Raw genomic sequence first — 25926 nt, forward strand, 5'->3', positions numbered from 1 at the left:
GTTTTCAGTGGTAGGCAAATGATTCAGGTTATTATTAATCCTATAGAAAGGAGCAAATCAGTGAAAAGAGGCTTGCTTCTTTTTATTCTCTACTTTCCCATCCCTCCCTCCAAAAGGATGGGAAATCTCTTGAATGTGAGATTTCATATTGACAGCAGGAAAAAAAAGTAAGTACCTTTACAAGAACAATCAAAACAATGACTCATAAACTCTGTGCAAGAATTTAAGATTATTTCCCTGTTTTGAAAACCTTTAGGGGATTATGCTAAATCATATGCCGACAGGTGAAAAGGAGAGAGTGTGCGTGCAGCTGGGGGACATCTATGTTTGCATGAAACACATTTGCAGGGTTCAGGCTAGGCTCTAAATAACAAACAGTGGTTTCCTTCAACAGCACATTCCAGGCCTTGCTGTTAGGGAGCAAAGGCAAGACGCATTTAAGTAAAATCATGAATGATCATTCAGAAGTCACTGAATGGTCCCTTGAAACACTCTTCCTACTCTCTCACATATTGTCTCCCACTCCTCGGTTCTCAAAATATATACACTCTCCCCTCAGAACATGTGCTTTTGAAAATCAGTTTTATTAGACCGAATGTTTTTAATTTAAAAAACGAAGAAGAGGAAGAAGGAGCCCGATCTCCCTAAAAAGTTTGGTGTTCGGTGAACTCTCCATTATGAATGCCACACTCTTACTTCCATTCCATCATCTCAGATTCATACACTGTACATACAGCCTTGGTGTTGCTTAAAATTTTGGAGCCCATCTCTTCCAAGAATGCTTAACATGATATTCACCTCTCAGATGCCAAGAAAGGAGTTCTATTTTGCTTTATTGGTTAACAACAGCAGGATCTCTTGCTGTGTCCATTTTTCACCCTCTGGTTGCTGCAGGATGTTGGGCTGAATGTGTCTGACCACTGAGAACTTAATGAAATTCACAGAGGAAATCTTACAGGGGGCATTGGGTTCTCTAGGTGCAATTTCCACAACCACATCATATCCACTATCTCTGTAAGACCAATTTCCAGGCTGCCAGATGGCACATGGTAACTGATGCCAAGGATTCAGTCCTTTATATCCATCAAAAATTGAGAGTGTTTTTCCATTTGTTTTGTTTTCTAAATATCTATATATATTACCTTCCAGCGAACGCTTTGTGGAAAGGTTTAATCTACTACCCAGAAAGCCAGAGAGCTTGTCAAATTAATGCTTGCAAAGTGGCTTGAATAAAGCCCTTCTGAACATCATTATAGTCATGAATAAATAACTGCTGACATGGGAACATTCTAGATAGCCCCCGAGATATGATGGCAGAGTGGAGGAGATTTCCACAATGCCTCCAGGAATACTGCCTTGGGTAAGGTCCAATATGACTGGGATGAGCCCAAGCTGTTACAAATGGAATGACATACAAACCCTATAAGACCATCCTGCCTCCCCTTTCCACCTCTCACACAAGTGGCACTGCTCAGAATGCCAAGGGTGCCTGATTAGGGAACGAAGAGTTGGAGCAACAGAGAGGCCATTGTTAATCTTTGTCTTTCTTGCCCACTCATTTTCCTCTTGCTAAGTAGGTGGCCATCACCCTATTCCATGAAAGATTATATATTCCGGTTCCATAACTTCCCATGGAAAATTTCCACTTACCTTCTTAAGGCACAGCAAGCTTGGCTGTGTGTGTGTGTGTGTGTGTGTGCATGTGCGTGCATGCATGTGTGTTGTATTCTGTTGGTTTAGTTAATTACCCAAATCCATCAGCATCTATTTGTCTCAAATTGAACTGCGGTCAAAGGATGGGAGGAAATCAGTAACTGCTGCCATATGGCACCAAACCGAGACATGCAGATACCTAGAAGTTGCATCACTAATAATAATTACATTGCTAATATGCCACCCACCTTCCTGGAAGGCTCACAGCTTCGGTTCTCATCCTGCTGCCTATTAATATCTCCAATTCATGACTTAAATCAAATGCATGAATAACTTAAAGTGAAAAGCCAATCCATCAGCTGCTTTTGTGTTTTGTGTGTCTTGGGAAAGTTTTTCAAGCCATATGGACAAGCATATGTGGAAGGGACATAGGTGTCCAGCATAATGCTCAATGCTTTGCACATGTGCCCCATCCAAAACGATACCCCAGAGCTAGGTGTGAGAACTTTGACTGCCTAAAGAGTATGATTCGATGACTTCTCTCCCTCTTTCAGGCCATTTAAAATCTGAGAAAGGGATTTCTATTCCTCCTCAAGTTTCCATGAGTAAGCTCCATCTGGTCAACAATTTGTTGAACTGGAGTCATGTTAAGTCAAATGAGAAAGCAGTCAGATAATATCTATAGATACGTAGGAGTGAGGACATTGCCCATCCCTGTTTAATAGTATGGATGCAGCTCTTATATTTATCTATGGAAAAAGAAAGAAAAATCATTTCATTTTACCCAGGCACAGGTTCTCTGACTGAAGAGATGACTGTGGCTTCAGCTTCCTGAACTGAGATAATTAACACTGTCAGTTTATTACAAGACTGGCATAAACATGCTAGAAATTGACACCTTGTCTTAATCATTCTTTTCCCCTGAGGACATATTTCTCAAACAGATGCAACTCCAAGCTAGGGCTTCATATTAACAACTGTGTTCAAGGTCAAAGCCCTGGTGTAAAGGTCAATCAGGTCCTCAGCTCCCAAGACTGTAGGCCTTGCACCAAAAATATGCTTAGGGTCAACTCAAACACATGAATGAGAAAAGCTTTTAGTGATTGGTGAGCATTTAGTTTACACTAAAAATGAAACACATACTGCCTCTCTGGGATGAGAAATCATTTCTAAAGAACTTTAGAGGTGGTGATTCCACAATTACTGTCAGTAATTCATTGAGGTAGGTATTTTGTACATAATTATGCTGTACTAGAAAGGGAAGGCTATTCCTGAGCATTCACAGCAGTTTATATTTTTACAAACGCTGTGCAATCTTTCTTAACTGCTGACACTGAAACAAAACAGTCCTAGGTGAGAATGAGAAGAGAAGTGAGAAAGGCCAGGAACATGAGGGGAGGATTCTAATCATAAAATAACCAAACCTCTTAATTGTTAGCATCTCATGAGACCACAGGTCTATTCAATCACAGGTCCTGAGGCTTTAATTTCATGTATAATGACAGCTAACTTTGAGTATTTATTAGGTGCCAGGCAATGTTCTAAAGCATTCTCATGAATTATTCTGCTTAATGCTTACAATGACAATCTGAAGCAGTATTTTATTCTCCAAATATTTACTGAGCAACTAGAATATGTCAGACGAACACACAAAAATGCCTGAGTTCTGTAACTGAGATTGTAGTGCAACCAGGAAGCAGAGGAGCCAAGATTTGAATCCAAGAAGTCGGACTATTGGATTATAAAACTATTATAGTTAGCAGGCATCATAAAATGCAGTCTCTCTTGGAGATCAATGAGAATCTCATAAATCATAAACAATTCAATGTGAAACAATTGGGAGATGTTTGTGTCCTGGGCCTGATAGTACTGGATTCCTAAGACTGAGCTATTCTTGATTGGAATAGTCTGAGCAAGGCCAGAAACTGAAAAGATCTGGCATTTGGAGTGAGCACGGATGAGTTCAGGTACTGGCTCTGCCACTTAGTAGATATATGCTTTGGGCAAGTTGTTAAACCTGTGTGAGCCTCAATTTCCTCATCAATAAAATAGGGGACTTAAAATAACAGAATTTAATTCATTGCATGTTGGTGAGCTATTAAAGGAGGTAGGTCAAATAAAATAGTCGATAGAGTGCCTGATATTGTATAAAGTAAGCCATTTTTATTATTTGCCTTTATGGACCTTTAAACCTAGACAATAAAATATGAGAACCTAATTTAAGTCATTTTAGAAATGTGAGCCTTGCACTTTATAAATTCCTGACTATAGGGAAGGAAGCAGAACTATAGTCTATAGCCACGTGTCTTCAGTATGTGTGTGCACAGGGGTGGGCGGTGCAGAGAGAAAGGATGGGCTGGGCCTGTATTACCCAGGAGCACCATTCAGCTCAGCCTGTCTTGGTTGCTGAGTCCTTTTTGCCCAAGGAGACTGGCTCTTTCATCTTGTGTCACCAGCTTTGCTTCCTGTAGGTCTTGCCCTCAGAATAACTGTGTCATCCAGGACTCATAGAAAGCAAAGATGCCTGAGAATCACAAACTGATTTGTCTGTAAGGACATCGCCTGGACTGGCCACTCTACACTTGTTGCATTGGTTCTTTTTAGTTCTCAACCTCTGGCTCTATTTCCTTTCCTCTCCATTTTTCCTATCTTGTCTCTTGATGAGGAGGCATTCACTTATAAATCTAAATGGTTCAACTTACTGTTAGTGACTTCCTCTGTTTTGTGTACAGCTCTCAATGCACCCCCTTCTTGGTCAAAAGGGGTGCAGAACTCAACTCCATTCAGGCTATGCCTAACCCAAGTGATCTCTCAATGTGATCCCTTAAATTTAGAAATTAACCAGCTATGACTCTTCAGGATGTTGGTCATCTCCATCCATTTGGTGTTCCCATCTGATTGAGGCTCCATTCCTGAGTTTCCAAAGGCTATTTTGAACCTCAGAGTGAGGGGGAATATGTGTGCAGAGGCTCAGAAACTTCACTCAGTATAGAATATGTTGATACTCAGCAGTCTCTTCTTGTTGTAATTTCAGTATACATATGAAATCAAGGCTTCTGGGAGCCACATTCAATTTTTATGTATAAGAATCCAAGTTATCACAAACTTAGTGGCCTATAACAATCAAATTTACTATCATAGAGTTCTGTAGATTAGAAGTATGACACAGGTCATGAGGGTCTCTCTGGAGGCTCTGGAGGCATTTTCCTGCCTCCTTCACCTTCTAGAAGCCACCTACATTTCATGGCTAATGATCCCCTTCCCCTCTCCTCAAAGCCAGTAACATTATATTTCTGTGACCATTCTTCCTTTGTCACATCTTCCCCTGGCTTCAGCCTCTGACCTCAGCCTGACAAGGTTCTTCACCTTTAGGGAATCATGTGATTAGGTTGGGCTCACCCGATAATCTAGGGTAATCTCCCTGTCTAAAGGCCCATTACCTCAATCATATCTGCAAAGGCCCTCTTGCCATGTAAAGAAACCTATTTATAGGTGCTACAGATTAGAGCATGAACATCTCTGGAGGTCATTATTCTGCCTATCACAGTCTTCTCTCTGTTCCCTAAGGATTCACATCTGTTTCACATGCAAAATACATTCATCTCAAGGTCCTCAATGTTCTCAACCCATAATAGTGTCTACTCAAAGTCCAAAATCTCATCAGCTCAAAAATCCCATATCTCATCATCTGCCTTGTATAAATCAGGCATGGGTGAAGCTCCAAGTGGCGACATGAGGTACTCTTCTTCAATGTAAATGTTCTGAAGTAATTGGGTTGCTATTGTTTCTACGGGTTTACACATTTTATCAAATGCTTCCATTTGATTATGGCATTCTGAGGCATTTTTATCAAAAGGGCCATGAGTGGCTTTTATTTTTTGTTTGTTTTTTGTTTTCTACAGGTTACCATATGTCTACTGTATGTCATTTCAATCTTCCTATTCTCGGTCCAGCTCTGAGTCTACAGTGGAGATGGACACATGTTTTCCTTACATTCCTATATTCTAGACTGGTATTTACCACAAATGGAGGAAAAAGCTAAACATAAGACTAAATATTGAACCCCTTGGTATTTCAAAATTTTCAAGTTTTAAGTCTAAAAATCATCAAAATCCATAGATGGTTTAGGTTCTGATTTTCTAGGATAGTAGTTTTAGCCAACATACATATAGACACAGACACACAGACACACACACACACGCCCTCACTCATATATACGCATTCATCAAATGGCAGTGGGGATTTGAAAATTATATAATATAATATAGCAGTTAGTGTAGTGTCTTTAGTGCCTTAGAAGTTTATTATTATTTCTACCTGTACCAATGCACCTTTATAGAAAAAGCATTCTAAGATTAAAATAAATTTCAGATTTCTTGGCAGTTCCTTTCTTTTAGTACGTTTGCATTTGCTTCTCTACAAAATGAAATTCTTTCATTGTAAAAAAAATTATTTTACAGTAATTTTTGGGCCATTCATACCAATACATGTTAGAAATAAAACACATTAATACCGGGAACAATATTGTAACACCACACAAAGTGCACAAACAGAATAAACTTGGCTGAATAGACAAAGGTATTTGGGAGACTATAATGAATACTCTGCAGATGACCAAGAGAGAAATGTTTACTTACTGAAAACTATGGCAATACTACATTGCATAATTCAAGAAAATTTTTAAAATCTTGTTTCATCATACTTTAAATAAGACACATTTACGAGAGCTCATGTTTTCTTAGTGATGCTTGGCTTGAGGAATTTTTTAATTTGTAGTGAAAAAAACTTCCTTTCTACTGAACCTGAAAAAATGACCTGAGAAAACTGTATAGTAAAGTTTCCAGTTTTTCATCAAAGCTATGTGTGCCAATCATTCATCCAAAAAGCACCATCATCATGTAATTCTGAATAATCAATTACAGAATTAAAACATAGCAACCATAAATGACAGTGATCCCTTGCATTTATAAAAAGCATCACCGTTTTTAACGATATTTATTGACCTAGAAGTCATGAATTATTCATAGCAGATAAAAGATCTCCAGTTATCTGATGGGATCCAATTCTACTCAATCTGCCCTCACAAAATGTTTGAAGCCTCCTGGCATTTTGCCCTTTGTAGGGGCTTGATTCTTCCAGTTATTTGGTTCACAAGAACATCTTGTATTTTAGTGAAGAATAAAACATCCTCCTATTGCGATGAATAATGAAGAAAATGTCTGCAATCCAATATTTTGAACACATATCATCATTTAAAAATTCCGACTTGACTATATATTTTCCTTAATGTTGACATGTTAGTACTCTTGTGTTTTTAAAAGGCTTCTGAGTTTTGCTTCTGGGGTTATGCCAGGTCAAATTATTAATGTACCCTCCCTTTCCACTGAGGATATTTGACACGCTTCGCATTTTTTACATATTAAACATTACGCTCTTCTATCTTCCTTTACAATTTCCATCCTCCTCCCTTAACACTTCCTTCACATACTGCTGGGCCCTGAAAGCCAAATAAGAGGTTTTAACATGAAATCATAGGCAGAATTTGGAAGAAAAATATTATTTTTAAAACTGAGTTGACTAACAATATAATGTAAGGCCATAAGATATTTTAGTAGTTTAATCACAGTTTCCTCCATTCTGGTTCCTCATTTTTTTCTAGCAATGGTTCAGGTTAAGTACTTTTCATGGATACTGATTAAATGAGTATTCCTAAGTAACATGGAAGAGAGGACAAGGGAGGGAGAAGGGAAGAAAATATTTGTTGAGTGCCTACAATGTACTTGGCATTTTGTTAGAAATTTTTAGAGTACTAGAATCAAATCAGACACTGGAGCCAAATTGCCTGAGTTGAATACTAGCTCTACTGAAATCCCATCACTGCCTGTAAGATCGTGGGCAACTTACTTACTTACTTTGGACCTCAATCTTCTCATCTATAAGAACAAGGTGAATACATAACGTAGTTCTGATCAATTTATGAGTTCATATGTGTGAAGTACCATGGCAATGGTTGGCTTATGGTAAATGAGATGCTAATATCATGAGATCTCATGTCAAGTGCTCTTAATATACACACAGACATATAAAACAGACACAAAAGGGAAAGGAACACAAGGAAACTTGAGAACTATAATACATTGATAAAAGGCATTAAGGAAGATACAAATAAATAGAAAGACATTTTGTGTTAATGAATTGGAAGACTTATAATGTTAAAATGTTCATCCTACACAAAGAAACCTACATATTCACTGCTATTCCCACCAAAATACAAGTTTTTATTTCTTACAGAAATAGAAAATATAATTCTAAAGTTTATATGGAACAATAAAAGACCCAGAATAGCCAACGCAATTTCAAGTAAGAACAAACTTGGAGGCATCACATTTCCTGATTTCAAACTATATTACAATGCTATAGTAATCAAAACAGTATCATATTGGCATAAAATGGGCACATAGACCAATGGAACAAAATAGAGAGCCCAGAAATAAACCCACACATATGGTCAACTGATCTTCAGTAAAGGCACCAAGAATACACAATAGAAAAAGGATAGTGTCTGCAAAAAATGGTGTTGAGAAAACTGAACATTCATGTGCAAAAGGATGAAACTGGACCTCTATCTTACACCAAAAAAATCAACTAAAATGGATTAAAGACTTAAATGTAAAACCTGGAACTATAAAGCCCCTAGAAACAAAATAGAGGAAAAGCTTCATGACATTGGTCTTTTTCTCCTTCTGATTCCAACATTAATAACATGTGAATTGCTATGAAGATAATATAATTTTGAAACACAATAAATAAGAGGAAAAGCTTTTCCACTCCTTCCCATAAAAATCCCACTGAACTTACAGTATTTCAAACTTACTGCCTCCCTAAAGGCCTCCCCAAGTATTTCTCACTGATTTTTCTTCTTCCTATTGACTCCTATAGCATTTATGGCCAGAACAAAATAGCTAAAACTTGGTTACATATAATTTAAATAGCTAAGTTGCACATAACAAAAGATGTACATTTCTGATAATAAATAGCTTACCAAATTTCACTTCTTAAAAACTCATGATGAGCTCTACCATTTCTTAAAGTTTCTCCTTCTCTATCCTTTCCTAGTTGTATTTTCAAATAGGCCTTGGGCCTGAATTGAGTCAAAAAGCAGTAATTCTAGGATCTGTAGCTTAATTGTGTATCTACATCAATCTTCTTGTTTTGCTAATGCATTGTGATCATGTAAGATATCATCACTGAGGGGAATTAGGTGTAGGGTACACAGGAACTCTCTATTATTTTTGCAACTCTGTATAATTATCTAAAATTATTTCAATATAAAAAGTTGTAAAAATCATTTATTCTGCTGAACACATACTATCACTGGCTGATTTTGAATTGTAAGTTATACATACTCAGGAAAACACTATGGTCCCTGAGGACAAGAAAAATTTTACATAGTTCTTTGAACTTCTCTCACAAATATTAGCATTTTATTGGGCTTATAGGGGGAGGACTGAAGAAAGGGTGGAAGAATTGGGAACACAGTAGGATTTTAATAAATATTTATAAACTGAAAAGTGAGAGACATAAGAAATTGTGGGACCTGAAGACTCAAATGTACTGTGTTCTTGATTTTACCCCTTTCGGAGCACCGCTAAAAAGTAGATTTAAGATACGAAATATTTGAATGGAAAAAAAGTCCCAGGCTTTGGAACAGATCACTATTATTCATACTACCATGTGTGGTTGAGTCTTCCATTAAACCATCAAACTCAACATGTGCTTCCAAATGACTAGGAAGCTGGCTCAGTTGTTAGATTCAGTTGTAATTTATGGGGTTCTTACTGCAAAAATAACTCAATTACTTTTCAGACAAATAGTCACCATTTTTTATTCGTACTTTTTCTTTTGGACTTCACCTCTTAAATTAGTCCAATGGCACAAAACAAGAAAGAAATTTTTTAAAGATTCAAAAAACAGGAAATGCATCATTGAGGAAAAGATGTTATCTTTGTACCTAAAACAGTGGAAACTTAGGAACTTTAATCAACACTGCTGTTCATTCTATTTACCATTGCATAAGTTTTATAAATGCCACCATCAAAGAGCAATTTAAAATCATTTTTCCAAATACTGGGGAAAGAAAAACAATCTGACTTTAATTTGGTTTTATCTAAAACTTAACTATATGGAGCAAGGTGTCAATAAGCTCAAGGTTATGGGTTCAACTTCTATACGGCTACTTAGTTTCTATCAGCAGAAAATTTGTAACAGGGACATAGACTATATGTTTAATCCCCAAACACTTACCATGCAATCTAGCTCAATCCATTCCCACTATTATCAAATAGCACAAAGTATCATCTTAAAATCAAAGTTCACCCTGTCACAATTGTTGAGGCTTACATTTTATTTTTAAACAAAATTCACCCTTCTATGATGTAAACAAAAAGTTCTAGTTTTAAGGAACCGCAGGAAAGCTTCCCATGTGCTCTGGCCCACAGAATATTTTTTTACTCACGTAGTCTATTCTCACTAGAATGTGAACTCCATGAAGGTAGACAGCTCCTTGTTTTATTACTACAGTGTCAGTATACACCCAACAGGGCCTGGCACTCAATGCACTGAATGTGCAGCTCACAAAAAGTGATACGATTTTCTGAAGCTGAAAACACATGCCTCAAATGGAAATTGAGTACTCAGCAAACTTAACACAATGATTCCCAAAGTGTGGGCCCTAGATTAGCAGCATCAGCATCACTGAAGAACTTGTTAGAAATACAAATTCTCTGGCCTCAGTGCAGACCTACTGAATCAGAATCTCTGAAGGTGGGGTCCTGAAACATACATTTTAACAAGCCCTGCTGGTGATCCCGAGGCATGGTAAAGTTTGATATCAACTGTTATAATCCAATAAAAAAATACATTTCCAAACTCAGCTCTGGTTTGGTTTGCAGCAGCAGTGCTAAATCACATAAATTCAGCCATTTTAGTACAAAAGTATTCATACATATCTTGGAACAAATGCCTGGGAAATGAGTTTCTGCATAGGATAGATACTTGGGCCAATAATGGTTGATCACTGTTACGCACTTTCTGTAGCAATGTGTCTTAATTCCTAAGAAAAGCATGGCAGAGAGAAACAAGAGACATAAAATATAATATTAAGCAGGAGATTATAACTGTGAGGCTTCTCCCCAGCTCACCTTGGTTATGGCAAATCTCCTAAACAGAAGTTATTTACTGACCACAGAAGCAATGTGATACAGTGTTAACGTGCCTACACCAAGAACCAAAGACCTATGTTTTTGTTAACCAGTTGTAAGTTATCCAAAAAGTGACATAATTTCACTAGAATATCTCATCGTCTCAATGAGCTAAATAATACCAAAGTGGAAAATTCTGTGATTCAATGAGAGTGTCACAAGGGTCTATAATGTTCCAAAACAAACATTTCCAGATGATAGAAAGTGGGGAGGGATAACAGACATGCTGGATCCAAAAGGCTCCTGATGCGCCAGGATAATTGATTAAATCTAACAAAATAATACTTAAGAGAATGAAAATAAACATCTATACCTGGGTGAAACATACACACATTGCTCAGGTACAGATTGGGGAAGGTTTGGCTCAGCAATGACATACATTAAAAAAAAAAAACAAAAAAAAAAAACAGTCTCCATTTGCAATAAACTCCCCATGAGCCAACATCATGTTGTCTCTCATCCTGAAACCAACAGTGACCTTAGGATGCCTCAGCAGAAATAAAGGATCTAGAAGCAAAATCACAGTTATGCTCTGATCTGTTCTGGGTACACCGCATCTGAAATGTCTGTCTTCAATTTCAGGTCCACATTTCATGGAATGCATTGTAGAGCAAAAGAGAAAGGATGATGCTATGACCTCATGGGGGTAAACTAAGAGACTCTTTGTAGCTAGACTATAGAAGAAGAGACTCAGGCATGAGTCAAGGCATGCTGGCTATATTCAATTTTGTGAAGGGCTGTCATAAGAAGAGGGATTTATCATGCTCTATGTGACACTGAGGGGATAAAGTTAAAGTCAATGCCTACAAGCTACAGAAAATCCTTTGGTTCCAAAGAAGGAAAAGCAACAAACAGGAAGAACTGTTGGAATAATTTTATTCCAACACTCTTCATGTGACATATTTGAAACCAAAAATTCCTAAGGCATTGAAACTACAACCTCCGGATATGCTGTCACATTCCTCCCTGTTAGGCAGTCCATGGAGGAACACAAACACTAATGTAAGGGTTTTGTCTATGTAGTTAATATCAGTAGACTGATAGTAGTAAAGGAGACTACCCCTGATAATATGGGTGGGCCTCACCCAGTTCTTGGAAGGCCTTAAATGAAAAAACTGAGGTTTCCTAGAGCAGAAGAAATTCTGCCTTAAGACTGCAACATTATCTCCTGCCTGAGTTTCCATCCTGCCAACCTTAGAGATTTCAGTCTTGCCAGCTGCCACAATCAAAAGAGACAATTCCTTTGAATGAATGAATGTAAGTGTGTGTATTCTATTGGTTGTGTTTCCCTGGGGAACCCTGACTGATACAGTTGTGCAAAGGCGGATGTGCAAGAATGATTTACTTCCGGTCATGTTGCATTCCTGTCACTGGAGACAGTCAAGTTCAGGCAAGGAAACCACTTTGGTCATAATAAGAAGGCTATTTAAAACATATGACCCTTGATACAGTTTTAAAGCACGTGTGCCAAACTAGACAACATAGTCTAATTCAAATGTTTCATTTATTTATTAAGTCCTAGTATGTGTCAAATATTGCATGAGGCTCTAGAGGTGTAATGAACAGAAACAGCTACTGCTTTGCCTTTTTGGTAGGTACATGGATCCTGCATGATATGCAGGGGTACCAGACCAGCTCTTCTTGAACACAAAATTGGTGCTCAACAGATACTTGTTGAATGAACAACTGAATGAATAAAACTATATTTTAAGACTGTAGAGAAATGGATAAATACACACACATACACATACATGTACATATATGTTAACTGAAAACTCTATCAAAAATATTAAAATGTTTTAAAGCTTTAATTTATATAAAGATAAGATTTGATTATTAAAACATTATATGAACACACCATGTTCCCTTCTCCGATAAGGCATAAGCCTAAGTTATTGTCCTAAACCCTCCTCTCCTTTTCGACTGCCCACTTTACATACTGATACTTAAAAAAAAAAAAATCAACTCAATGTCTCTTCATGTGACATATTTGAAACCAAAACTTCCTAAGGTATTGAAACTACAACCTCTGGATATGCTGTCACATTCCTCCCTGTTGGGCAGTCCATGGAGGAACACAAACAGCCAACTGCTGGACTGAGTGTATTCATCTGGCCTTCAGTAGTAGACAGCCAAAGAGTTCACCATGCTGCTTCTCCAAACACAAATGTTAAGAAACATAAGGGAAAAAAAATGGATGCAGATCAATAATAACAGAACCTTAGTATTAAGCCCACATTTGTATCAGACTTGTAATTTTTCAAAGTACCTTCAGTGCCATAATTTCATTTGGTAAAATGCATTCTGTAAAAATTTTACCTGCATTCTGTAAAAATTGAAAAAGAACAAATGAATCCATCATTGGGCAGATGAATACAAGGAGATAAGGATGAAATTAAAATGAGGTTTTAATCCCAATCTTTACAGTCAATTGTGTGCTTCTTTACTATCAGATCATAAGGACAGGACACAGTGTAATGTAGGCTATTTACATAACAATGAGGAACACATTCTTTAGCAAAAGATGATTCACCAGTTTTGTTTTTTTTTTTTAACACTTGATCCGAGGCTATAAGAAATAGAATACTGCATCACAGGAGAACACTCTTTTATATAAAAGTTGCTGAGAATTTTGGCTATTTTGGTTAGTAATGCACCTGGTACTCCCAGAGGGCTTTGCCATGCATCGGTTATTTATTGGTTACTGTGAATTTCTTATAAATCTTATAAAAACAAGATCCATCAGGTTTTACAAAGTTTGTATGATAAAATTCTAATGGTCATTTCATTTCCTAATATAAAATATCTGAGAAGATATGGAAAATAACTGAATGATACAAAATGAAAACCTTTGATAGCAAAGTTGCAAGAGCCTTGCGTTGAGTCATAGACTGGAATTCTAGACTTGGCTCTAGCACCAACAAGCTGGGTGATCTCGCCAAAGATCTCTCTCACATGTATCTCTCATATGTATGGATGAGCTTTACATATTTGTTTATTCATGCTGAAATTATCTATTTCAGACTGCCTGGCCTTTACAATATAGCAACTCATTTTCTATGGGATGGAAGAAATTATGGCTGTTTTTCTGAAACCACATCAATTTTCAAAGGCAGCTGTAGCAACAGACATGCATTTGCACTGGAATTTTGGCTTCAAGGCCAGTACCACCTTGAAAATCTGGCTGATTTCCGCAAACCCATAAGTTGGAGAAATACCAGGAATAAAAAGAGGAATTACAAGGATGATTTAAAATTTTCTTCCCTCCACTTAAAGTTAGTCTTTTCAAGTTGCCAAGAAAACAAGTCGAGACCAAAATGGAATTAATAGATAGCTAGTATTTAACTACAGAAACATTTCAATGAATAAATTAGCCATTAGTTTAAAATAAAGGACAATTGAATTTTAATAATATATTCCAATAAAAAAAGCAAGAACAGAGATACGCCCTTTTGGCTTTGAAAAATAATTCTTGATTTTGTTTTGTTTTGTTTTCCAGTATTGTTTTCCCCCCAATTATATTTTTCTTAAGAGAAAAGCCTTAACTAAGAAATGGTCATTGTCAACCTGCAAAGTACTTAGCCACCTACCAGTAACAATTAATTTTCATTTTTTTCTAGTTTTTTGTTTACTTCTATTTTCCTATGCCATCTTAAGCACCATTTCTCTTTTTACTTCCTGGGCATACAAGAAAGGTCAACAATGACTTATAAATTGCACAGAGGTCTGCCTTTTATACATATACATGGGCATACACCTGCAATTTGAAAACATGGTTTCATTGGTCTTGGGGTAGAAAAAACAAATTACAATTGACACATCTAGGCTGTTTGCCTCTTTTCGCTTTTCTGTCTTTGCAGGTGAAGGAAGAGACAAATGCTGTAAAGCCACAGGTAACCAGAGCACTATATTTTAGGACAACAGAAAGGCTCTTCTAAACACATCCAAACTTGTCTCAAAACCACCTCCCTCCCTTTGGTCCAGTTCTTTAAAAAACAATTATTCCTCTAACCACCAACTACGCAAGGAATCAATAGGCCGCATTTCTGGTAATCCTTCAATTTCATAAACCAACTAGGAAAAGCTTCTTTATATACACACATGTGTTAAGGGGCCATGCAAGCTCCGCATCCACATGGGCAGAGGGAAGCATAATCTGCCCTTTTTGCTTATCTTGATTAGTGTTTTTAGCAAATTTATCATAAAGATTATGTAATCTTATGTCTACACTCCCACGTTCACTGCAGAATTTTTCACAATAGCCAAGATATGAAAACAACTTAATGCCCATTAATGGATGAATGGATTTTAAAACGTCATTTTATATTTTTATATATATATGTGTGTATGTATATGTGTATATATATATACACACACACTCACACACACACACACACACACACACACACACACACTATGGAATGCTATTCAGCCTTAACAAAGCAGAAAGTTCTATAATTTCCAACCACATGGATAAACATAGAGGAAATTACGCTAAGTGAAATAAGGCTGGCCCAGAGAAACAAATACCCTATGATCTCACTGATATGTGGAATCTAAAAAAGTCAAACTCATAGACACAGAGAGTGGAATGGTGGTTAACGTCACTGGGAGAGGTATCAATGGGCCAAATGGGGGCATTGGTCATAGGGTACAAAGTTTCAGTTACACAGGAGGAAGAAGTTCTGGTGATCTGTCGCACAGCATGGTGACCATACTTCATAATAATGTATTGTACACTTCAAAATTGCTGACGGACAGGATTTGAAATATTCTAACCATAAAGAAATGACAATTGAGGGGATGGATATGCTAATTCACCTGGTTTGATCATTCCATAATGCATATATGTATCAAAACATCAAATTATATCCCATAAATATTTACGGTTACTATTTGTCAACGAAAAATAAAACAAAAATCTGTGATTGATGGTGAAAAATACATAGAATCTTAGAAAATAATGCTCCAAAAGTTTAATGGGTCCTCAAGGAGGTAAAAACTGAGATACAGCGTTGTTGTCTGTCTTCACGTTCACATGGTATGCACAGCCGAGGCTACTTCTTATACCTGTGGTCCTCAAGTGGACCTGAAACCTATGTGATATTAGAGCCACGAATAAACTTGTTATGTCTTCCTGAAAAGTCCATTTTAGTCACTGAGTTTTAGGGCAGATTGTTTTTATGTTTAAACAAACAGATATATTAGGAATTCATAGTAAGTTTTGCATACATTTTATATAACTATAAAACATGCAAAATGCTTACATGATTCTGAGATGTTTACATATCCCAAACCCCCTAGATCTTTCTTTCTCTTATTAGATGTACTTTGAAAACAATGTTCGAAAAGCATCATACTATGCCATTCAGCCTGAAGAAGGGGAAAAATTGGTATATAGCTACTTAAGTAGAGAAAAAGTTCTAAAACACAAAAGGTAGTTCTATAGCGTAAGAAAATTGATCTACCCGAGATGCGACTGATGTTTCTGTTTTTTATTTTATATATATGAGATCTCATACATATATCTCAGTCTGAAGTATACATATATTTTAAAGCAGGTTTTGGTGGTTATCTTAAAAGTCACATTTAAAATTAGAATAGTCCCTGTCCCACTTGAAAATAAGATGAAAAAAGCTTTAAAAATTTTTTTTTATAATTGACAGAGAATAAAGCAGGCAAAAACAAAAAATAGGATGAAAAATCGCTTCTCTTTGTGCCACAGAAAAAAATATCACAAGCTTGTTTGTTTTTGGCACCCAGTTTATAGCCTAGCAATCTGAGTCTATGAACTTAAGCCTTCATGGATGAGTGCACCAATTGGCTTTTGAATTACAGGATAGCATTACTCAATTAACTTTGAGACTAGCTAGCCCTTTCAAGCAATATAGTTAGCAGTGGCACACAATATTTCAGTTCTAAAATGAGAATGTCAACTGTGAAACTAAATTTACAATTTCAGTTGTTTCTCTATCAGCCCCCTCCCACACTTACTACGAATTTGAATAATACAACTACAAGAAGCACTGAAATAAAAACGTGTGCATTCTAGGCTTATCGGCAAGTCCTATCACTTTAATTACTTGGAGCTTGTCAAAATATAGGCTGATGCACACAAGGAAATCTGTGCCCTGCATGCCACATTATTAATGCTTCACCCTTAGCCAATGAAAGTAAATGTTTACCCGGCTGGGGCAACAAAAGATAGGAAGGGCTGGGAAATCATGACCCTACACTTTGCAGCGTCCCCATAGAGTTCACCGTACTATCCCTATGCCAGCAAGCTCACTTGAAGACCGAACTGCAAGATACAATTAGAAGGAACAAGAATTCCCCAGTACAGCAGACCATGTAAATACTTACATATTACACACGTGTGTGCACATACACGCATCCCTCACATGTTTTATCAGTACTCCTTAGTAATTAGCACACTATTAAATTTTGCCTCTGCTGACAAGTCTATGGTCAAACTGTCAATGAAAAAGTTCTGGTAAATGTTAAATTCTGTTTTAAATATAGAGGGCCTATCTATCACCTGGGCTTAGGAAGCCATCTGCCACATACCAGAAGCACTTTCACATTTAAAGGTGTTAATTTATTGGTGACACTAACATATTTCTGGCTTTTTACAAGATTAAATATAAGCCATATGAAGTATTGTTACAATCATCTGTAGTCAAGCTATAATTGACATTAACCAGATTTTAGGTTTAAGAAAGAGAAAAAGAGAGAAAGTATGTGTGTGTGTTTGCGTGTGTGTGTGTGTTCAGGGTATGCTGAGCAGGGATATGGAGTTTTTACCTTATAAGCTGTCTGACTTAGTGAAAACCAAAATACTCACTTGAACGCAAGTATATCTTTAATTGTATGTTTTCACTGTGGAACTTACAAATTAAAAAAGCATACCTTAACAAATTATAATAATATAAGCTAATTTTGAGCATTTGCAATGTGCCAGGAACACTTGCATGTAACAACTCATTCAATCCTAGTAACAACTGACGTGCTATTATATGTTTTTCATAGTTGAAGAAATTGACAGGTTAAGTAACTTGCCAAAGTTGCCAAGTTCACAGGGCTAACAAAAGCTCGCACTCCTGATTTCAAGCCATACGACTCCTTGTTAGCAAATGGGCAATAAAGTCTTGTTTATCCTCAATTCCTACTGGTATTAAGTGTGAGGAAAGTAGAGGGGACAAGGAAGACGTGAAGCCTCTGAAACAATTCAGTGAAGAGTTACTGAATTACATTCCAACAGGTATAATTTCTTGCAGACTTAAACAAGGAAAAATTACCTAGAAGATTGTTAAAGCCTCTGCAGTAGAAAAAGAAATGCGTGATACAATGATGAGGCAGAGACATCAAATAGCCATATTCACAAAGAATTAGAATCAACATAAATTCAATATTGTTGTAGTCTATTTTCAAAATGGTTGCATATGAGCCAGGCGTGGTAGCACACACTTGTCGTCCTACTTACTGGGGAGACTGAGGTGGGAGGATCCCTTGAGTCCAGGAGTTGGAGGCTGCAGAGAGCTATGATCATGCCACTGCACTCCAGCCTGAGTGACAGAAGGAGACCTAGTGTCTTAAAATCAAATTGGTAGATATGAAGTAGTCTGTAGTCGTTTTCACTGAACTATGGAAAAAGGCTTCACAATTGTCACCCATGCATCAAACAAGTGCTGCTTTTAAAATGTGAGGTGCAGTTACAGGTCTCAGAAAAATAATTTAATGTTGAAAAAGGAAAACACTGTCTGTTTACAGATGACAGACAAAAAGGCAATTGTTAAAGGTATGTAGTCCGTCATTGTCATTTTCACCTAAATGAAAATAAACACAAATGGTGGAATGTATTTAAGGCAAATAGAGAAAACAGTCCAAAGAAGATTTGAATGTTGTTAGAGTTGGAAAGAAACTTAGTGAGCAATTTCAACCTGTGCATGTTACATAAAATAAAATTAAGTTCAGCAGAATTTGATCTCCCTGTGCAGGTGTTATCTTCAGCTCTGGGTATGAGTTGCACTTCTAGCGGCAGTGTATGGAGTTAAGGACACAGGAAGATGATACCTAGAACCCTGGAAGCTTCAACTTTGAGAAGTGGGCAGATGAAGAGCAAACCATGAAAACAGCTAGTTAGGAGCAATGGAGAGAGAGCAGCAAAGCCAAAGAGTGTGATGTCATGGGAGCCTGGGAAGGAAGGAATTTCAGGAGAGAATAAGCATTGGTGTGATGAGAGAAAGAAGTCTAAGAAGATCAGAACTGGAAAATGATCATTAGATGTGTTGGTTATTGTTTGGTAGTGACGTTAGCAAAAGCAGTTTCAGGAGCGTGGTTATAACAGAAGATGGCTATGTTTTAAGTAATGAATGGGAGAATAAAAAAACAGATAAGACAGTAAGGGAAGAACTCATATTCAATAAGCTTGAAGAAAAGAAAAAGATGAAGTAGTGGACAAAGAAATGCGTAAGGAAAAATGGTCAGGTGAGAATGAGAGGAATAATTGAAACCATGTGGGGAAAGGCAATGAAAACAGGTGTCCCAGCTCAGGCTGATGCATGAGCCTTGACAGGCGTGCTCTGAGATCATGAAGATGGGAAATGAATGGACACACGTACAGCTATGTGGTTCTCTCACCTGAGTTGTTTTTTTTTTATGTTTGACTTCTTAAATCGCATGTAGGTTATTTTAACAAACGATACAAGGTTTTTAAAAATCTCCTTCCCTTATTGCCCATGGGAAGTCTGGAATGAAGGAATAAACGGTCAGCCTCAAGCCTGGACCCTGCACTCACAAGGAGTTAGACAAGCTCTTGCTGGCAGTGTGCATCTTCTCCCACACTCCCTTCCCTCCATCCTCCATTCACGGGAATCATTTCCTCATTCTCCAGATCCTTCCACCAGCTACGGAAATTAGGTTCTCACGCCATTAGAAAACACTGAGGAGATTAACAGGGAGGAGTTTAACTATCTTCAGTCGTGTGAAGGCTGGCAGGTTCTTAGCCTTGCCAACTATCTATTTTCCTTGCGTGGTTTCTGCCAGAGGCAAGAGCAAACAGCAAACAGAAGAAAAGGGTGGTAGCAGGAAAGAGTACTCTTGAAAAAATTAAAAGAAAAAGAAGAGACAAAGACTTAGAAGAGGGAAGATTACTGCTGAAATTAAACCAGAAGCAGGTTACAAAAGAAAGGTTGGTCACAGAATTAAAAAGCTATTATGTGTATTTGTCTAAGATTTTGTGGATTACCTAATGTATTGGATTATACAGCTTATTTCCAAACAGGTTTCCCTCTACAAACATGCACCTACCAGATATCTGTTTGAGTCCTTTCCTGAGAACCAAAAGCTCTGTGTACAGTTAATTATGGTTCCTTCCTCCAGTAAGAGACTAAGGCAAGAGGTTACCCTGAAAGGTCATGCTGCCCTAATATTTTAGCAACCTCGACTTTGGAATTCTTTAATTGTAAGATCGAAGATATATTTTTCAAACTAGATATTAGATACATTTTTCACTTCCACCATTTCACCCTTAATCTTAAAGGTCTGCTAGTGATTTCTCAGATGGGGAACAAAGTCTCTGAATTACTGATGTTAGCCAGAACTTGCTAATTTAAATTCACTGCAGAGGGATTCGCAATAGCTATCTTGCTTAAGGGCATGCACTCCTAAAGTTTCAGGAATCCTCAGGATTTTCGAGTGTTGGGCAATAATGCAATTCTGCTTCTGATAAAGCTAGATTCACTTAAGCATTTTTAAAGCACCTAACACATGCTTGACACTGGGCTGTTTGCTGAGAATATAAAAATGAATGATATGTAAACTCAGTCCCTCAAGATCGCATACATAGAGAAAAGCACAAGTATGTATTTTATAATTTCCACGATCTGATTTCTTTGGAGGTTGTTAAAAATCAGAATGCCAAGACCTCTGATATATCCATTATCTGTGTGTTATCAGCAAAGCTACTTCAACATAAATAAGCAAAAGGATATATAACAGTCAATTAGGCAAACTAAAAGTTCTAGATGAAGAGACTTTATCTAAAAGAGTAACAAATGAGCATAGGAGAAATATCAGCTACCCACCTGACCAATCCCAAGAAATGATAATAAAGAAACACAGTCACCCACACACACACACTACAACAACCACAGTGAAAATCTTACCTGACTTGCCCACGCCTGCTCTCCCAAATATTGCCAGTTTGACCTCTGCACTTTTAGCCATGATGGGTGCTGGTAGACAATTTACTGTTGTTAAAACTAAAACACTGAGCAAATCTTTTTGGTTCCAGTCTTTGGATTCACCATATCATTGTAAATCTTGGAAGAGTCCACAATCCTTAAACAAAAGAAATTTGGGAATTCATAAGAGACTGGAAAATGAATTAATATTTATTAAGCATCTAGTATATGCCAGCCACCATTCACTTTATCAACATATTCTAGTTTGATCTTTACCACTATCCTGTGAGAAGTCTATGGTAACTTACTGTAAATGATTTAGCTAATAAATGGTAGATTCAGGACTTGGATTTTGATCTGGTTGGTACTAAAACATGCATTAGCATTTCAGGACTTGGATTTTGATCTGGTTGGTACTAAAACATGCATTAGCATATCACACACAATAGCATTTCTAAAGTACTTCCTCAAGAAATTTTTTTTATGAAGGTATTGATTCTTGGTAGTAATAGAAAGTAAATACTTAAAAGTATGTGAATACACACATTTACCATCTATCTGTAAACATTCAGGGTACAAACACATGCAGTGGGGCAATGGAGAAAGTCACTTGTGGGCCTCTTCATGTCTCTTTGGGTTGAATAATATACATTCATATTAGTAAATTCCAATGCAACACAATTCAATTTTGCATCTCAAAGTTAAATTTTATCTCAATTCACACTTGATCACATGATGAAGTCATGTAACAGATACAGACACACATGTTCTAGGAATCAATATATAATATGTAGATTATATTTTTATATTTTGCTGGGCACCATGCCCTGGTACACAAACAATACATGCCATGCTCCAAGTTATTATTCCTTTTCTATGATGACTTCAAGTAAATTAGTTTATAATGCTGTCTTAAAACTTGGGAAATAACATTACGTACAAAGTAAGCACATCTTATTTAGTTTGGTGCTTTAGGAATGACATCTAGGTTCTTAGGACCACGGAAATGTAAATTTGGAAAGAGCTTTGGTGGTGGTGGGGGCTGGAGTGGGGGTCATCTGAAGGAATCTTCTAGCCATTCTTCTAGCAAGAATCTTCCCTTAGGACATAACAATCATTCCATATTCCATTCCTGACTTACCACTTCCAGGTATGAAAGGTAGGCTCATTACTTCTGAAAGCTGCTTCATTTCTCCAATTAGGAGAAACTGCCTTTCTAATATTGAGCTCTAATCTGTCTCCTTGTGGCTTCTACTCATTTGTCCTGGTTTTTCTCTATGAAATAACTCAAAATAAGTCAACTTTTTATTTCACTCAGAACCGTTCAAGGATCCTAGTGTCTAGTAGGACCCTTGCTCCATCCTAGGCTTCCTTTTTCTAGGAACTTGAGGCCCAGCCTGTCCACTTGTTCTTCCTGGAATGCACACTCTCGTTTATGTTTTTTTGACCTTTACTCCCTTTTTCATCATGTGCATTGCCTCCTCAACATCTTAATCACTTTAAAAACGTGGTGTCCACTGCATTCCACTTTGAGATATGACCTGACAAACTGACCCAGTATAAATTCCCTGAGATTTTCACTATCGTTAATCTGCATACCATGGCTGTACTGTAGCACAGTACAGCAATCAATGGCTTAAACCTAAATACAACACTGCACTTTTACCCGTGTTAAACTTAATCACATCAGTCTTCATAATTCATTCAGTTTTCAAGTCTGTAAAGACGTTTTAAACACAAATATGTTATCTAAATGTGTTAACTGTTCCTGCTAGACTTTTTCCATCTATAAATTTTTACAAAGAGTTTCTTAAGAGAGAGAAATAAAAAAGTGGAAACCCTTCTGAAAAAGTATTTCTACAAAGACATTAACATGCAATTGTTTTCTTCCTTATGTATTTAAGCTATCATCCTATACCTAACAAGGTTTTGTATTTGCTGATTTTCAAAGTGCCAGAGCTTCCTCTGAAGGAAGGAAAAATCAACATTAACATTAGCTATTGTTTACTTCATCCTCAATAATGAAAAAGTGTCTAAGTAATCATTAATAACAAAAACCAGAAGCTTAAACATCTGCAATTTGTCCAGTCCCATATTTTTGGCTAAAGATAAAAAGATTTCCTTATTTGTCACTTTAGATGCATTCATTAAGAAAAGGCCCCTATGTCTTCAAGGTTTAGTGCTTCATCACAGAAACATAATATATGGAGATACATTAACTATTTAAATTATAAATGAGAAGAGGTGCTGGCAAGTATTTCTTTGAAACATTGAAGTGTCTGGAGCTAGTATAAACAATAATTTTCTATTTCATGCAAAACTGTTAATATCCATGGATATAAAATGCAAGTAATTATCTCTCTGATTAATATTTCATGAAAGTAGCCATCAAATGTGATTTAAAAAAAAATGACAAGTCCCATTTTTTAGTAACTCCTAAATGGCCTCAGAGGCATAGGAATTTCACTTAAGAAAGAGAAATTGTGTGAGCTATTTCTTCCATTTATAACCTAATAAAGATACAGCTGGTTATTGTCAACCTAGTGTTATGTTTAGAAAAATCACTTAAAGGAAGACACAAAACTGACATGAGTTCTTCAACATTTTATTTCTCACATGAAAATGTGAAAAGTTACATTTGACAAGATAGAAAACAAAAATAAATTTGTAAATTGTTGTAATAAGTAAACTGTTGCCAAGTTTCTGATGTTCACAATAATTCATAATCTGAGAGCTTCCATATGTGGATCTAAGAAAATCCATTTGTCCTAATGTTCTGCTGAAATATTCTGAGTAGGGCTGAAATTTACCATTCACTTTTTAGGTGGACGGTGCTTTATTAGGACAAAAACATCTCAGCTCCTATCACTCCTAGAGGTAAAGTCATACCTATTTAGTTTGAAGGTGTAGGTTTTTTTTTTTCCTAAACATAAATTAAAGGAAAAAGGAAAAACGCTAGCCTCCAAATCCTGTATTATTAGTGATGCATTCAATGATTTATTCCACACTTACGCTACGCACATACAAATAAAAGTAGCTCCCTTCGAAGAGCTTACACTCTGTTAGACCTATGATATTTAGATCACTGTAACCTTATTTACTTACTTATTTAAAGAAAGTTTTCATTCCTAATAAATCATTCTCAAGGCTATATTTATCAAAGTTCATGCTTTCTGCTTCCTCTTGGGGGTGGGGCAAGCAAGCATCTTTATAAGGTAATCATGCTTGGAACTTCTGTTTTCAGGCGCTCATCAAAATCAACTGTAGCTATTTAGGGAAGCAAAGACCCTAGTCTAGTCCTGGAAATGAGATTCTCTTCTTTTTTGGCCTCCCCTTCTCTGGTTCTGAAATTAAGTTTTCCTGGTCTCATTACGAGGAATTCTCCCTCTTCTTATCACTACGCAGTACCCACAGCAAACCAGGATTAATTGTATAAGCCTCTTGGCTATTTAATGTTGCTCTGAAATCAACAGGTATCTCGCAATAATAAACAAACCCATTGTGGACTGCAAGTCACTTGCTTTCAGGCTAGGGAGAAAATGCAGCCTTAAGTCACAAGGGCGTTTTTCTTCTCAGCTAGGAGAGCCCTGTCAAGCCAGGCTGCCGGTGTTCACATCTCCCTCTCAGCGAACCCCAAAGCCACCCTGGGAGGAGGACCCGGTGACCAAGAGGACTGACTCAGAGGCCGAGTGCGCTCAGGGGCTCGGAATGGGTCTGCAGGAAGTCGTCCCGAAAGAGCCACCTGGACACGTGCGTGACACTCACCTGTTCACACTCTCCAGGCCAGGAGAGCCACGGTCCTCTCTGCAAGTTCGGAATGGGTCCCCCAAGATCGCGAAGCCCTCCCACGCTGAGTAGCCCGGGCTTCGGGTTGCGTTTCCAGTTGCTGGGCTGCGGTCGTGGGTGGGACTAGCCGCAGAAGCAAGTGCCACTGGCCCGGCGGGGGTCTCCTCACTCTAGCTCGCTCCGACTAGCGGCGGAGGGACTGCGGCAGGACGCGAGCTGAGCCCGGCCAAGGCCGCTGCGCTCCGCGGCCAGGATGCTGCAGTGCGGCGCTTCGGCGCCCCCTACTGGGTTCAGGGGTAGGCTCCTCCCGCCGCGCTGCCTCCCAGGCCTGCGAGCTTGAGTCTTTAACTTGCTGCACCCAAGACGGGCTTCCCTTTTTCACTGGTCATTTCCAGGCCTCTAGGCTGTCACCGAAGGGCAGCTTTCTTCGGTTAAAAGCTTGCCTAAGAAAGCATCACTACGTGGTGTTTTCTAATCCTTACTTCAAATGATCCTTACAATATCTCTTTGAAGTATTTTTAATTCTCTCTCCATGATACCCAAGAGGAAACTGAAGGAGAAGGTAATGCAAGGCTAGCAAATGACTGGAATGAAATCCAGACTGGATTGGAAACTGAGAGATGCTAGGAAAAACAAACACGGAATTCAATTGAAATTCTACTCATACATTTGAGAAAGTTCCAAAAACTTCTTGTCCTTCTCACAAGATCAGCATTTATAGGATTTGCATTGGAGTCATACTCCATTATTCTCAGACCGTAATAAAGACAATTAATATGCGAGCTGTGCTGGACCTGCTTTCATATCCCTCATCGGATTTGATTTTTACACCCTCTCTTCATGTAAGAACTAGTATTATAATTACCAGCCTTTCACAGATGAGGAGGTGAGCTTCAGAGAGGTTAAATGATCTCCCGGAAACTGAAACTTCTGAGCAAAGGAGCAGGAAACACTTATGTTATTGTTTTTCCCTTACAAATCTGGGTATTCTTACCAAGATACCAAGCGGCTTCCAGAAAACCAGTGTTATATAGAACAGACAG

At 37.6% G+C, this 25926-nt stretch overlaps 1 protein-coding gene across 2 annotated transcripts in view; it reads right to left on the reverse strand.

Annotated features, from left to right (window-relative positions):
- RERG (RAS like estrogen regulated growth inhibitor) overlaps window positions 1–25104 on the reverse strand; it is a 113486-nt gene extending 88382 nt beyond the window's left edge. Inside the window, exons 1-2 of one of the 2 annotated variants that reach the window (XM_015151102.3) lie at window positions 24863–25086; window positions 21080–21254 (exon numbers count right to left, since the gene is read on the reverse strand). In XM_015151102.3, the coding sequence (XP_015006588.1) occupies window positions 21080–21140 (61 nt within the window). In that variant the 5' untranslated portion in view covers window positions 21141–21254; window positions 24863–25086. 2 annotated transcript variants of the gene reach the window in all.
- Between the last annotated feature and the right edge of the window lie 822 nt (window positions 25105–25926).

The sequence above is a fragment of the Macaca mulatta genome, chromosome 11, assembly GCF_049350105.2.
Source record: "Macaca mulatta isolate MMU2019108-1 chromosome 11, T2T-MMU8v2.0, whole genome shotgun sequence".
NCBI lineage: Eukaryota > Metazoa > Chordata > Mammalia > Primates > Cercopithecidae > Macaca > Macaca mulatta.